The following is a 14,578-nucleotide window of genomic DNA, read 5'->3' as shown; positions in this document are numbered from 1 at the left end:
CGTGTCGTAGTAAGTCGGCCTTGAGTGCGGCTGCGATCCCGCACCTACGGGCCCCACATAAGTTAATTCCGATTCAATGATTTATACAAATCGTATTTTAGCAGACTCTGTGTACATTATACAATCTGATAACGTAAATCTTACTAGATGGCAAGAAGGTGCTTTACATGTTATTAAACAAAATTATATTTGTGTACTGTAGAATATTTTCCACAAAGTATTTCATTTAATTTCAACCTTTTTATCGCTACATACACGAAGTTATACATTAACAACACCAGATAAATGCATACGCAAAACTGTTAAAAATCACTAGACCCAAAAGTCTCGTGTCAAATGTTAATCGAAGCGGCCACTGATTGAATTGATTGAAAAAGAAACGCGAGGTGGTTCGCGGTGGCTGCTGGCTGCCCGCGACTCCGCCACCGGTATTTTTACAGCCTGTACACGTACCAGAACGCGAGGGCGACACATTCCCGACAAGGCGACGTTTTTGCAACGCCAACTTTCATTAGACACCGCGCGCCGCTGGGACTGAGGCGTTTCCTTTTAATAAATGAGTTATGCGTTTATATACAAGATGGCCGCCACTCTTATACAACTAGGGCGTCAAGAATGTTACGATGGTCAAATGTTTTTGATTATTATATTCGGATTGTTTGAGTTAGTATGTTTTTGGCGATACGATAATTTATCAGTCTCTAATCTGGTGCCTCCCAAGGTTTAATAAAGGCCATGATCTTAATATTAGGATCGCATGGAATCTAAAGGAATGCTGCATCGCCTAAGACACTAGATAGATGGTGTTTTGACCATAGTATGTTTTTGCAAATCTCTATGCATTTTTGGGTTAGCGATGTAGGTATTTTTGTTTATAATTCTAGCGTTTGTTCACGGTTCCTAATGAATAAACAATCTTGTTTAAAATAAAAATCACACTGTGAATTTGTGCTGAATGTGTTTATTATGATAAATTAATTATCCGCGATTTTCACTATATATATGATACATTACATCATTCATTCAGATTCAGAGTTATTTTACGATTGACAATAAAATTTTGTAAACATTACACTGCCGGACTATAAAATGACATGACTTTCATGACGAAATATTATTCAATCGCGATTATATTGTCATAAACAGGTGTGCCACTTACACTGAGAACTTATTTCAAATTATTCACGTCTTTGAAATATTACAAGCAACCGTAAACTACACCTAATTAATATATTAGACATAATATTTTTTGTTACTGATATATGCTGTACTATATAAATAAATTTCAAAAGTGAAGAAGACATCTTAATAAAAACTATAACCTATAATTTCGAAAGGTTTATGTACCCGACTTTGAAAAAAAATATGTCAAAATTGCAAAAAATGCATCAAAAACGGTAACACCGATACCGCGCCGTCAAACAGGAATTTATGACAGGCTTGATTATAAAAAAGAGGTTCATCACGTACGATGTTTTGCAGACTTTACAATTGTCAACTTTCGGTATATTTATTCACTCATTCATACTTTTCTTGCCCTACTGTATTCTGGTTTATTGCTTGTAAGTGCGTTTGCACATGCTATATTTTATAACGTTTGTATAATAAACGTCATATTCACAAGTTAATTTAAAGTGAACATAGCATCTCTCGAACAGCATTATACATCTATCAACTAAGCCCTTCTGCTCGCTCGTTGTATTTTTAATCGAAATTTATATACGATGCCTCTTAGGAAATAAAATAATCACCGCGCCGTTGATTTGCATACAATGGTAAAATAATTTTACGCGCGTATCGCAGCGCTTAATTCTACTTTTTATTTGGCCTTCCGCGCCCTATCTACTAATCAAACGGTCGGCTCGCCGCGCGGCCATTTAAGTGTTAACATTTTGTTTTCTCGTGTGATATTCATTTGCTTTTAGGTATATTTATAAATTTAATAGTATAGAGTTATCGACTCTACCATTTATTTAAATTAAAATACATTTTTTCCAGTTGGTTATAGTGTTTATTGTGCGGTTCGTAAACCGTGTGTGCTTCGTCGTCGTCGAGACAGGTCCCTATCGGCCGTAAAAGCGCATCAGGCGGGCCGGGCCGGGCGCGGTGCGTGCGGGGCAGGCCGCAGACTGCGTGGCGAGGTCGCGTCGCGCCGCGCGCGGTTCGCGCCCACCAACAGTCGTCTCGGCGCCGCGCCGCGCGCCGTCTACGTACCACTACACATTTGCCTCTGCGGTGTCTGCCTCCCATTGCATTATACATCTCGCGTCAAGCAACACATTAGCGCGCACAAACTATATCAACGTTGAAAACGTGAAAAATTCTATCCCAATTGTATTATATTCAGAGCCAACATCGTCCGTCATAAATTTAGCGCAAAAGTGCCAGCGACGGCCGACTAGCAACAAAAGGGCATGACTTTTCCCGCAAAAAAGATGATCCTTAATCTGATTAAATCTCCATCGCGGCGGACGTCGGACCGTGAAAGATTAATGAATATTTGTGCGAGGATTCCCGGAGCTGGGTTGGCACGTAGCGCTGTCATAATCATATTAGCTGCGACCGGAGGCCGGCTAGGCAGTAGGCACGCACGCACGCACCGCGCGGTTACACCGGCTACTTACTTACACGATCCACGCTGTGGCTACCACTGCCCCACTATCACTAGAGTATGCTACTGCGAATTGCCATATCGAGATTCCGATCAACACTGATATACACGTGTTAGCATCACTAAATATAATTAGCATTCCATTTTACGGATAATAATAAATGTTATAAATGATAAAATTATAAGTTATCAAAATCTCAGAAGATTCCAAGTAATGACACAAGGTTAATTTTATCCAGATACGAAGAAGTGAGTAATTTTCAACTGTTTAGCACGTCGCCAATAATACTTACACACTACATAGCTAGATAATAACCTGCTCTAGGGATAAATTGAAACACGTACAAACTCCCGGCGAAGACAGCAAAGAAACAAAAAACACACGCCTTCCATCATTCACTTGTTTACTTACGCTGTGCGCAGGAGAATATTTAACACTGGCCATTTAGTTTTCAAAGCATGCCCTAACAAAAGGATCTTATTACCGCCAGTGGTGTAGCAGTCATACTCATTATAATTTTTAATACATTTCTCGGTAAGTACATAAAGTAGCGATTACAAACATGGCGTAGCGGGCGATACGCAACGCGTTAATGTAAGTGTTTTCGCCGCATGAATTATACATTGAATTGTTCTGTTGGGCTCTTTATCTCGACACAGGGCGGGTGCATCTCACGCGCTCTTGTACACCCGACCTAAAGCTTTAGGACGCACACTTAACTCAACTTTGCAAAGTCTATTGTGTTATAATTTATATAGTCTATTAGTTGATTTTGTGTAGTAGCCCTTATCGGGCAATCATTGGCATGAATTTTCCTTCCCGCAGACTCTTGTAGGTGATACATTCAAATACGTAAGGTCAGGTTAAAAAGATTTTTTTATTGTTCAATTGCTTTATTTCTATTTATGTTAAGCCGTTAAGAAGATATAGTGTGAATGTTAAAAGAGCTGCAACATGTGATAGTGTATGTCTCTATGCCAGATTGTACTCTCTATTTGATTGGTGTTACAGACACAGAGGGGTTAAGTGTTCTAGACTGACAGCACTGCAGTTCAGAGCAGTTTATTGTCACAGCTGCAGTGTAAGGCCACAATTGAAATTACCGCATATCGAGTGTGCTCAATAAACACACTCGTAAAAAAAATCAATTGTTAAGACCCGAAAGAAATTAAACGTGAGAATGTATTGTTCTATACAAGCGTGAACAAAACGAGAATCGTTATTTGCGTTAACCAACTCTCAGGTCGTTTTCGACCTGCTTTCGTGAATATAAATCGCATTAAATAAAAGCTTTATTTATGACGTTCATGCTTCGAATTGAAAAAGTAAGTTTGAGTTTATATACATGCGTGGGTCTCTTTAGTCGTAAACCTCTTATTATATCCGTCCCAAAGGTACGAAATATTACAAACGCGCCAGAAACTGTGCCACAATAACAATGGACCCTAAATATCAATTAATTTATGGAAAAGTTTTCCTTTTAAACACACGCACGGGCGAGCGATAATTTGAAATATGAATACAATGACACATATCAATCATCATAATGCATTATATTTTTAATTAGTTAATTAAAGTCGTTGCCTTTTGTACAGTGTTGGTAATTACGTGGTATTTTTAAACGAGACGAGTTATGGAGTTGTTCTCGTAATTTCGCACACTTTACGAGTGTAGCAAGTGCATCTCGTTCGAATGTCACACATAAAAGTGTCTGATGGGCCAATATTTCACACGTTAATGACAAAAATGTTGATATCAACATGACTCGAATGGATTTAATTTCAAGTACGTGCGTACCTATTTGGAGTTTGATCGTTGGAAAATGTAAAGAGGGCGTCGGATTGGTAATTAATTATTTCATATAGCTTGTGGCAGCAATAAACTTGGTCTCATCAATGATTCAGTTGAACAAACAAAGCGCGCGTGCAACGCGGGCATTATCCGCCATAAGACATCATAAACGGAGCACCATCATCTGGGCTTATAAAAAATTCATGCTCATCTCACATTTCGGCGCCCCTCTTAATTTCGCGTGAGCCTCTTCTTGGTTCGTGTAAAAACTTCGGGTGTCTTTTTATGACTTTTACTGCGGTATAATTGGGGTGGGGCGAGCGCTCGCGTCCCCGAGGTGACATAAATATACCTCCCCCCTCGGCCCGTGCCCGCTCGCACTCCACGGTTTCAACTACCTCCTACTTAATCTCATGTAAGGCTATACGACTCGGAAGTAGTTCGCATTAAACCTTTTGCAAACCGCAAGCCAAATGTTAATAAGTAATCATTTCCATTGCCTTTCTCACTATAAATCTTAACTTAAGTTTTAATTTGTACAGTAAGAAAATGACGTGACGTATACGAATTTAATTTGTAATTAGGATCAAAAAAGTTAAATGAAATGGTTTTTACTGTTTTTGCTTTATAAACTTGAACACCTCTGATAAAAAAGGGGTACGTTAAAGTAATGGATAAGGTCTTAAGATATGGAAATATCTTTACTCTATTGTACAATTTGAAACAGCAAATGAAACGTAAGCAAGCTAAAACAAAATCCAGGTCTGTGAGAATAAGCAAATGCGATTTCAATATAGAGTTACCAGTGATGCGCGAGCTGGAGGGACACGGGGCTTGCTGTTCCCCCGTACGTGTGTAGTGTTCTGGGTGTATTTTGTGGTGTGTGCGTTTGCATGTGTGTATTTATTTGTAAATTCCGAATAGCTTTCAATATGTAGACGCGGTGACTCCCGCCTGTCGATCCACTCCAATATCGCTCTCGTTGTAAGACGTCACAGAGGCGACGCCATTATTCCAGCCGACGATTGACTCACGCGGGAGCACCCGCCTTCCCAGCGTCACATGATAGATGAGACCCAAAAAACATATCCGTAATTGAGATTTCTATTACATAAATTGAACGCGATCAGTTTTTTCCATGTTTGTTTACATAATGTGAGTGGAGTGAGGCGTCGGCGTCGGCGACGGACGAGCTATCGCGTTTCGGAAGTGTTCGCGGACGTCAATTTGTATATTGTCATTATTAGAGTTGGCGCGGAAAGTTTGGGCGCGTTCATCCATCATGGTGTGACGGCCGACCGGTCCGATATCGCGCCTAATACGTATTGATTTCCCACTTAGCGTTTTTCTTGGGAATCGCGGCGCTCCACCCTTCCGCCGCTCGGAGCCTAACGAGCTGTTTGTTCTCCACTTGCGACAACTAACCTAGTTGTAGCTTTACAAGTATCACCGCCTCGCACCTCCACTCTATTCATACAACTATACGTAAATCAGTATAACACTAGAGTTTTTCTTAGTGGGAATGAATGTTAATTAAGCTTTTTTTCAAGGTTTTATTTCAAGTTTAATTTGTTAAGGATAACCACTAAGTTGGATAAAAGATAGATAAAAAGCTGTTCCGTTTGCATAATACAACTGGGACCAACTAGAAAGAGAATCCGGGGATGTCCATGTAAACGTAAGGATGTGGCAATCTAAAAACTGGTGGATAGAACTGATAAGGTTAGACTTAAAAGCGGTCAAAATTAAGAAAGCTTATACTTGTAAACAAGTACCGTTAATTGACTAATAAAAGAAAACTTGTAATTTATTATTTCCTTTCAATGTAAATTTTCCGTGTGATTATGATGATAGTGAATAGTATATAGTAACAAAGTCAAGTTAAACTCTCATATATAAATTAAGGATCAGGAAATTTTTAAAAAAGTTGTATAATTGTAAAATGTAGGTAGATATTGTAACTTTGACTTTACGGATGAACAACACCTCAGTCCCCCCGTGACCATGAAGGCTGCAAAGTCTTCGAAACGTCGGGAGAAAATAAAACACTAATTACCGCGATAGAATCCGAAAATTAGTTTAATTTCAATTAAGTATATTTTACACAACATGGAATAAGATATTATATTATTGAGTACTTTTATTAGGCAGGTATCTACAAGAAAAGTGTTTTAGTATTTCTTATAGAATATATTGGCCGCTAAACTTGTTCAAAAGGCGAAGAAGAGAAAGGAATTAAATCTCAAGGTTTGCCTGCAATATGGAGTCATGTAGAACAATGCGTAAGGAATTTAAAGTACTAATTATTATCATTGATTACCAGTTTTGCACAGGCGGTTTTAGTTAAATACTTTAGTTATATTTCGTCGCCAAGGTTCCCTTTGGAGGAGAGCAGGGTAGGGGGAGTGGGGGGTGGAAGCGAGAACAATGGTTTCGGTTCTCACACGTGTGGAGGATTATTTGCATTCGGAAATAAAGAGAGGAATGATAAAAGAAAGGCGCGAGCGAGGTCCCACCGCCTCGGGGTGGGGTGTGGGAAATGGGCGGCGGGGGAGATGTGGAGTGCGGCCTGACGCGCTGGATGGGGTGGGGGCTCGTTACGCGAACAATGGAGAAATAATGTACAGATTGCAGTGAGCGATGCGCCCGGCGCGACTCAGGTGTCTTAGCTCTCTGTGCGGACATCGCGCCTTGCTACCCTACACTGCACCGCTCGCATATCACTCGGACTGTTATTGAAATTTGTCTTCAAGTACATCGGGGATTTCCTTATGAATTATAGGAAATAAATAAAATGGCAAAATATTTGCTGTTGGATCTGAAGGGAGTTGATATTGGGACGCAGTTTCCGACATCGAAACATTATTAAGTATGAATGTAAAATCAGCGTCGATAAGTTGATATAAACATAAAAATGAGTTGACTGATAAAATTCTGCGAATTATTCATAATTATCCCTAAAGTACATTAAACTAAAAGAAGTATTAATTTTATGTTGCAAAATTAAACATGTAAATCTGCGATCGTGTGCGTTCAAAACCTTAATATAATTTACACTAGATAAACATCTATGTACAGTAATGGGAAGTCGTGTTTCACATCAATACATATACTTGAATAGCATATTTTAGTATCGAGCGAATATTACAGGAGCGAGTCTTACGCAATACATGGTGTCCACAGCGGAATCTAGTTTGTGGTCAGTGGCACGTATGAGGTTGTCGGACGTGTTATTTATCGGCAGGAGCGTTTATAGGACGCGTTCATAGGAAGCGCAAGCAATCACAACACAATCATCCCATCGTCGCATGACACCGAAAACGTCCTCGTATAAATAAGTATAAATTAATCCATTTAGAGCGGGCGACCGGCACCGACCGCAACCGACGATTAACGGAAGCTTCTACTTAACTAATTTATCCTCGGGTAGTTTTAACAGAATGGATAGCAGTGATTACGGACGACGGCAACGATCCCGTGTGACGTTCGACGGACGGCCCGTCGACTGTTTGTGCGCGTACGCAGCAACCGGGTGCATATTTTGTAACACAATGGCATGTGCTGTATTCAAAACTTTGAATATAGTCATATCTGATATTATGCTGACGGATTTATATGCTAACGAGGGATTCTGCAGGGATTTTCACCATGATGTACGATATGTGCATCCTTCTGGATGACAACAACAGTATACGGATATATTGCTATTAGTGGTGGATTAGTTATGTCCGTTGTATGGATATTTGCTTTACACATTATTGTGACCACTGCGAATTGCGTATAGGAATTACTTGCTGATTATTTGTCATCGATTTGCCTGTAGGTACTGAAATCATCTGTTTTAAATTGTAAACATTGACATTGTTAAGTACATACCTATATTTTTTTTATAAATGTGTTTTCATCAATGAATCGCTACGCAATAGTAAGAACATCGTATTCTGAAATTTTTATATTTTATCCAATAACATGCACCGATACATTTAAGTAATTTGATTTGCGTATACGCGTTAAATAACGCAATCCACTTTATACAATAGTCAAATGTTTGTAATTCAGCAAGCCCGCGACATTTTAATAACATTGATCAAATAGAACAAAAGTATGTGGACCGAACACTCGACAGAGATGAAAGTTAAAAGGGTCGCGGGGGGATAGGGCCGGTGGGGTGGAGCGGGTTGAATGTCTTATTCCCTCCACAATTCAGAGGTATTTCGTGTTCTTCATACGCAAATATATCCTCGTTACTGAGGCACACGTGAGCCACCGATTGAGTGTGCGTTTCGTATGAAAAAGCCCCGGCGCGCAACTCCGCAGCGCTATATGAATCGTCCCTAGAAGGAAAATTGGATCCAGCAAACTGCGAACCTGACAAACGTTTTGTCGTTATCATGCCAACTTTGATTTGAAGACAGACTTACTTACGGCTTAGCCTGGCCTAACAAAACAATCAAATATACTGGCGTCAGACGGTGTTCAACACGCAAAATATAATAAACATATTGAAAAGACTTTTTCGTTTCTTTGTATAAACGAAATCATATTCGAGACAATTTACTTTTTTAGAGAAGATACAGTGTATAAACTTGTAAAAACTTATTCAGATGTAATCATGTGATAATAAAATACTTTTTAACTACAGAATATCATTAAATATCCTGGAAAATATTGTGTTTTATTTTTATTGTCCACAAAGTTTGACGTTGGGACGACCCACCTGATGGCACATACTAATTATCGCTCATAATACGTATTATCGGGGGCTAAACTAACGGCTACATAAATCAATAAAACTAATATGTTGTATGAATTACCCACCGCCCTTGCAAACTATAACATACTTTTAGTAATGTAAGAGCAAACAATGCTGTACTTTTTATTTTCCTGTTGGTGGTATATGTATGTATGTGCTGATATGTTGGTAGCCAGATTTTTCTACAGCATAAAGGTTACTTCGACTGATATACCACATGGAAAATTCAACTGCAAATGGCTGTTTTGTTGTTCGTTTTGGAACGTAAGTAACATTAGCGAGTCCGGATTGGTCAGTGTCAACTTTCATAAACGTTTATGTTTGTTCGTAAATTTTTTTTAGCAAGAAACGAATCAAACTCTCTCTATCCAGTAGGTGGGGATGATTATCTTTAGATACCAATCCGAAGAATTGAAGATTATACGATATGTCGATCCAAGGATACTAGATACGACTTATAGTCGGGCATGCAAAACCCAAAAGCAGGCCTTAATACCTCCCAAAGCAAGAAATCCCCGTCGGAAATGACGTACACACGCGAGTTCAGCTTCACATGTCAGTTGCTCAATAGCTAAATAGATTTATATTAAGAATCATGACAAGACCAGCTTATACCTTGCCTAAGGAATAAGGATAAATTATCATAAAAATTTGCATTGCAACACAACCTGGAATTTTAATTAACAAAGCTCTGAAATCTATATAACTAAATAAATACAGTTTGTATTCTGAGTACATTAAGTACCTGGTACTTATACCACTTAAAATGACTTATTACAAAAACACCTCAGAGTTTGTGTACATCCGCTTAGTGGTAGTAGTAGTCAGAGAGGCGATTCTTTGACAGAAAAAAGACTTAACCAAATCATATTAACCAATTATTTTCAATAACTTAAAGTTGTTGAACGAGATCTGAGATTCCTGTGATTTTACCACAAATTGTATTTTAAAATTTTTAAGCTTTAAATTTGTTAATTAGCAATTTAGAAATTGAAACACCATATTACTAGCAATGGTAGTAATACAAGTAACGCTCAAGACAGTGAATTTATTTAAAAAAATTATGACCATCACTTCACTGCAGCAGAATTAAAATTTAAAAGTAATAGTCTATTTAAGTTGCATACAATATAAATGGGTTGTCTTTATTCTATACCAAACCAATAATTATATAAACATTATAAAGAAAAGAAGTGGCACAATATTTATGGCTGTAAAATATATGCTTGTTCAGTTATATCGCCGGAGGTTCAATGATACCCCCGGGTAGTATTTCCGGCTGTGAAAGATTGTCAATGCCAGCACAACTTCATAGTATTATTGCTATATTATAAACTAATACTAATAAGGTCACTGAAAGATACTGTATGTAGACCACTTCTAGCTGGTTGGTATGCACATTCTTAGCGGTTGTCTAAGCTGGTAAGTAATGTTGATAACTTTGAAGTAATATAAAAAATACTCATTTTTATAGGTTTATAATTTCTAAGAAAGAACAAAAGTTAAACATCTATATTGATATTGTGTACTCTTAATTTATACAAGATCATTACAAAACTCACTATCTCAAGGAAAATTATTAATGTGTATGTTTGACCTTTAGATTATATTTGCACCCAAAATTAGATTATGTTTATGATTTCTTTAAATAAAATTAATTTATTGAAAATTTGAATCCCACTAAATAAAAGTAGCTCCGCTACACTTTAAAAGTGTACTTAAATAAAAAGTATCCATTGTCAAAATTTTCAATGTTTCCTCTTTATGTTTTTTTTATATCAGGTACAGTACTTCGCTCCATTGTAAGTATAGACTGGCTAAATATAGTATGCAGGATGCAAGACACTGTGTTGCTTGTTGTTCACCAAAATAATGCAATCATGATTGGATATATGTATGGAACCTAAATGTAACAACTTGCCAGAGACTAACTATTGTGAATTTTATATCATATACAATTAGGATGATATTGAGTTGGCTGTTAAAATGTATTTTAGTAACCCAGCCATACATCATTTAGGACAGTATTACTTATTTAAATCATTAGACATAAACACTCCTCACTTTTGACTCTAAAGCTTACATAGGGTTTAAAAGATACACTCTTGCATTTTGAAACTATGTTCTGAGCTGATAAGAATCTCTAAATCCTTGTCGAGTATGTTCATAATTATATTCATAACTGTTTTTGGTGCATAATATATGGTATACTGTATTAAGATTAAGTGAAATATCACATGTAAAACTCCTAGTCCTACACCTTATATTGTCTTCATGGTGATTTGAAAATATAACTTTTTGTACAAGTAGGTTAACTAAAATGGTTCCATGTGGTATGTCACAGCTGTCATGACAAATTTTGCGCAAAAATATAAATGAAAGTATTAGATCTTACCTCGTTTTGGTCAAACTCCTGAAGAAGTCTATCATTACTCTGCTTCTCATATAAAGCTCGTGCAAGCGCACTCCGCGGCCGATAAAATCCATTTGATCCTGAACTGCTGGCCATTTTTAACTTATTGTACCTCTCTTGTAACAAAGTAGGTTTCCAATTATTTGTAATTAGCTCAGGGCTCTCATATCTTCTACAATACGGTTGGTCTTCCTTTATGTAAGAAAATAGATCGGTTTTCATGCATTTATGAACTTCCACTGCCAACGCATGACAAATGAGCGCCGAACAACATATGATTTGGAATGTGGCTCGCATTTATCATGACCTTCATAATTTTTTATTAATTACTTAACAAACTAGTTTTGCGAATTTATCCTTAACCTCACATTATCCTTATGTTGTTTTTTGTATTTCGAGTTCATAAGTTCGTTTCATTGAACTTGAAATGGCAGTTATAATGTTATTACAATACTATATCACTTTGCAGCTATTAAATACAGTAAAAAACATACAAAAACATTACAGCAAAAAGTGTAAAAAAATTGTTTTGCTGCCTAATGTCAAATTTACTGATAAGATTACAGTCCACTAGAGGGCGCTTTAAAAATTTAAGCGTTTGTGAAGTCTGTTACATATCAAAAGATTAGATATTTAATCGCTTAATAAACTATTGTGCATATTTTATACCATACAGATGAAGTTTTATAAACTATCTGATAAAATAAAATATCAAAAGTATTACACGGTGTAATTCTTAAGTGTTATAAGAACTTCTTTTTGATATTTAGTTTCCATAACGTTCTTTATAAACTTAAACATTTGTATTCGTTTTCGAGTCATTTTGGCAAAGATTTAGCGCCTATATTTAAATCAATGGACAATTTTTTTTATTGAAATTCTTAATCGCTGCACCTTTAAAAAAAGTATACTTTAATGCCATGGTTAAATTGAGAAGTGGATGTGATAATATTATTCAGGGCACATATTAGATGGAGGTATATTTATCTTATGATTTCCGAGTAGAATAATTATTGTTATACAGGTACGTACCTACATGATTAATAAGTATAATGGTCTAAGTAAAATTCTAAGTTCCTTAATAAAACAAAATAACAATAAAGCAGATCGATACTAACCATTAGTTGCTTTGATTCCACTGACGCTCTGGCAACAATGTCCCGTAACACGGAATTCATTTTGCTTTCACTAACCGTTACTTTTGATCGAATAAGAAGTTTACTCAACTATGTATGTTTTTGATATGAAAACACGGCCACTTGTGCAAATTATTTAAGTACACTACACTTCCCGGTATTACGTGGTGAGAGGTAAATCTTACCGACGTATTCAATGGGTCCTAAATTTGTTCGAATCTCGGTTTGGCCTTGGCCGTGACCGAACATTCACTGTCCCAGCTCTCGTCACCGCAGCTCTTGACAATCTTTTTTTAGTCGATGTAAAAAGAACTCTTGCCAGACATTACAGCCTGCGCTGCACCTATATTTTCTTCTTTTACATCATTAATAACCTTTGCTACGTTTTTATATCTATTGTTTAAATGTTAGGCGGTTATATCCACGCTCATGTGAATAAAGATAAGAAAAAAAATTTTTTTTTATTTGCTTTTCGGACCGTTTAACTTAAAGCGTATGGTTTTAATGTTGCTTTTATATTTTCTATATTATGCGTATAGCTAACTCACAACTATAAAATGTTAGGATCATATATCGCGGGCGTTATACATATAAGTCTCAAAGATCGACAAAGGGTGTGCAGGTTAGCTACCACATTAATAAATACTAAAAAAATAAATACTAATATATAAGTACATTACTTACATAAATACTTCGCCATCTTTGCTTTCATATAAAATTGAAATAATTTATGTATATTTTTTTCTTATTCTAAATCGGACCTAAATGAATATAAATCGCAGATTAGTCAAAAAATGTTCACAATAGTACCTTTTTATAACATCTAATATAGTGCGTAATAATTTTATTGAGTGGAGAGTAACAATAATTGTGGAAAATTTTGTATTGACTGTTGTAAAACGGCAGTGGAAATTTTCATTGAAAAATAGAAGCATTTCAGATGTAGTTACCTACCGACTTCACGCACCTACTAAACATAAGGAAAGTTTATGAAGTTTCTTTATACATAACTTATATATAACACCACCGTATTTCTACCCACTGATAGGAAAGAAATATTTCAGAATATAGAGTTCGTCTGAAGAAACTTTACACAGAAAAATCTATGTACGTTTTAAATAAAATATAAGTTAAGTTTTGTGTGTATTTCCACGTTAATATACTAAAATCATATACCCTTTCTTAGCAACAAAAACTCATAATATGGAAATATTATATGGGTTGCCATGCTGCAAACATGTTCACGTTACAATAGTCTTCAATCGCAATGTGAGCAACTTCACTTTTGTTTTGGTTTATCCAACACCATTATTATCAAGCTTAAAACAAAAACAATTAAAAATGAATAAACTCACGCTTTCTCGAACCTCTGGTATTTTTAGATTTTGAAGTGACTGCATTTTTAAATAATTATTAATTTAACTGACGTGGATTTCGTATTTACGATCGCCTTGAAGTGAGCGATAAGTTACAAGTTTTATCTAAATATAGGCTGACACCAAATTACTCGTTTTATCTTTACAACGTCCACTTAGATGTACTGGATAATGTTTTACTTGTCTAAGATAAACGGCGGTTGCGATAAGAATTTATTTTCGTGTCGACAACTGCGTAATGATATGAATTTTCATATATAAATTTAATAAACCCATTTTCTTTCACTGGGATTCAAAATTGTTTTTACAATACTTTTGGGTAATGGAGATTTTTGGAAGTGTAAATCAATTGCGTGTATTATCTTAAATGATTATTTTAATAAAAATAAGTGTGGGGTTAATTTTGTGAACATTTTACATGGATTCTCGATCAAGCTCGGATTGCCCGCAGCGTTTTGAAGCACCGGCGCAGGCGCATGCGGGACATTTAAAATAAT

At 36.4% G+C, this 14,578-nt stretch overlaps 1 protein-coding gene across 4 annotated transcripts in view; it reads right to left on the bottom strand.

Moving 5' to 3' along the window:
- The window catches only part of LOC115444409 (methyltransferase-like protein 9), a 55,174-nt gene extending 41,015 nt beyond the window's left edge, over positions 1-14,159 (bottom strand). For 2 of the 4 annotated variants that reach the window (XM_030170177.2, XM_030170178.2), the window contains exon 1: positions 11,552-12,130. In XM_030170177.2, coding sequence (XP_030026037.1) covers positions 11,552-11,866 — 315 coding nt within the window. In that variant the 5' untranslated portion in view covers positions 11,867-12,130. Of the gene's footprint in view, positions 1-11,551; positions 12,131-12,687; positions 12,899-14,060 lie in introns of those variants that run through there. The other 2 variants (XM_030170181.2, XM_030170179.2) reach the window with 2 other exon arrangements.
- Positions 14,160-14,578: the final 419 nt, after the last annotated feature.

This window comes from Manduca sexta, chromosome 15 (assembly GCF_014839805.1).
Source record: "Manduca sexta isolate Smith_Timp_Sample1 chromosome 15, JHU_Msex_v1.0, whole genome shotgun sequence".
NCBI classification, from domain to species: Eukaryota; Metazoa; Arthropoda; class Insecta; order Lepidoptera; family Sphingidae; genus Manduca; species Manduca sexta.
Note: the sequence above shows the minus strand (reverse complement) of the source record. Positions and strands in the feature narration are given on the sequence as shown.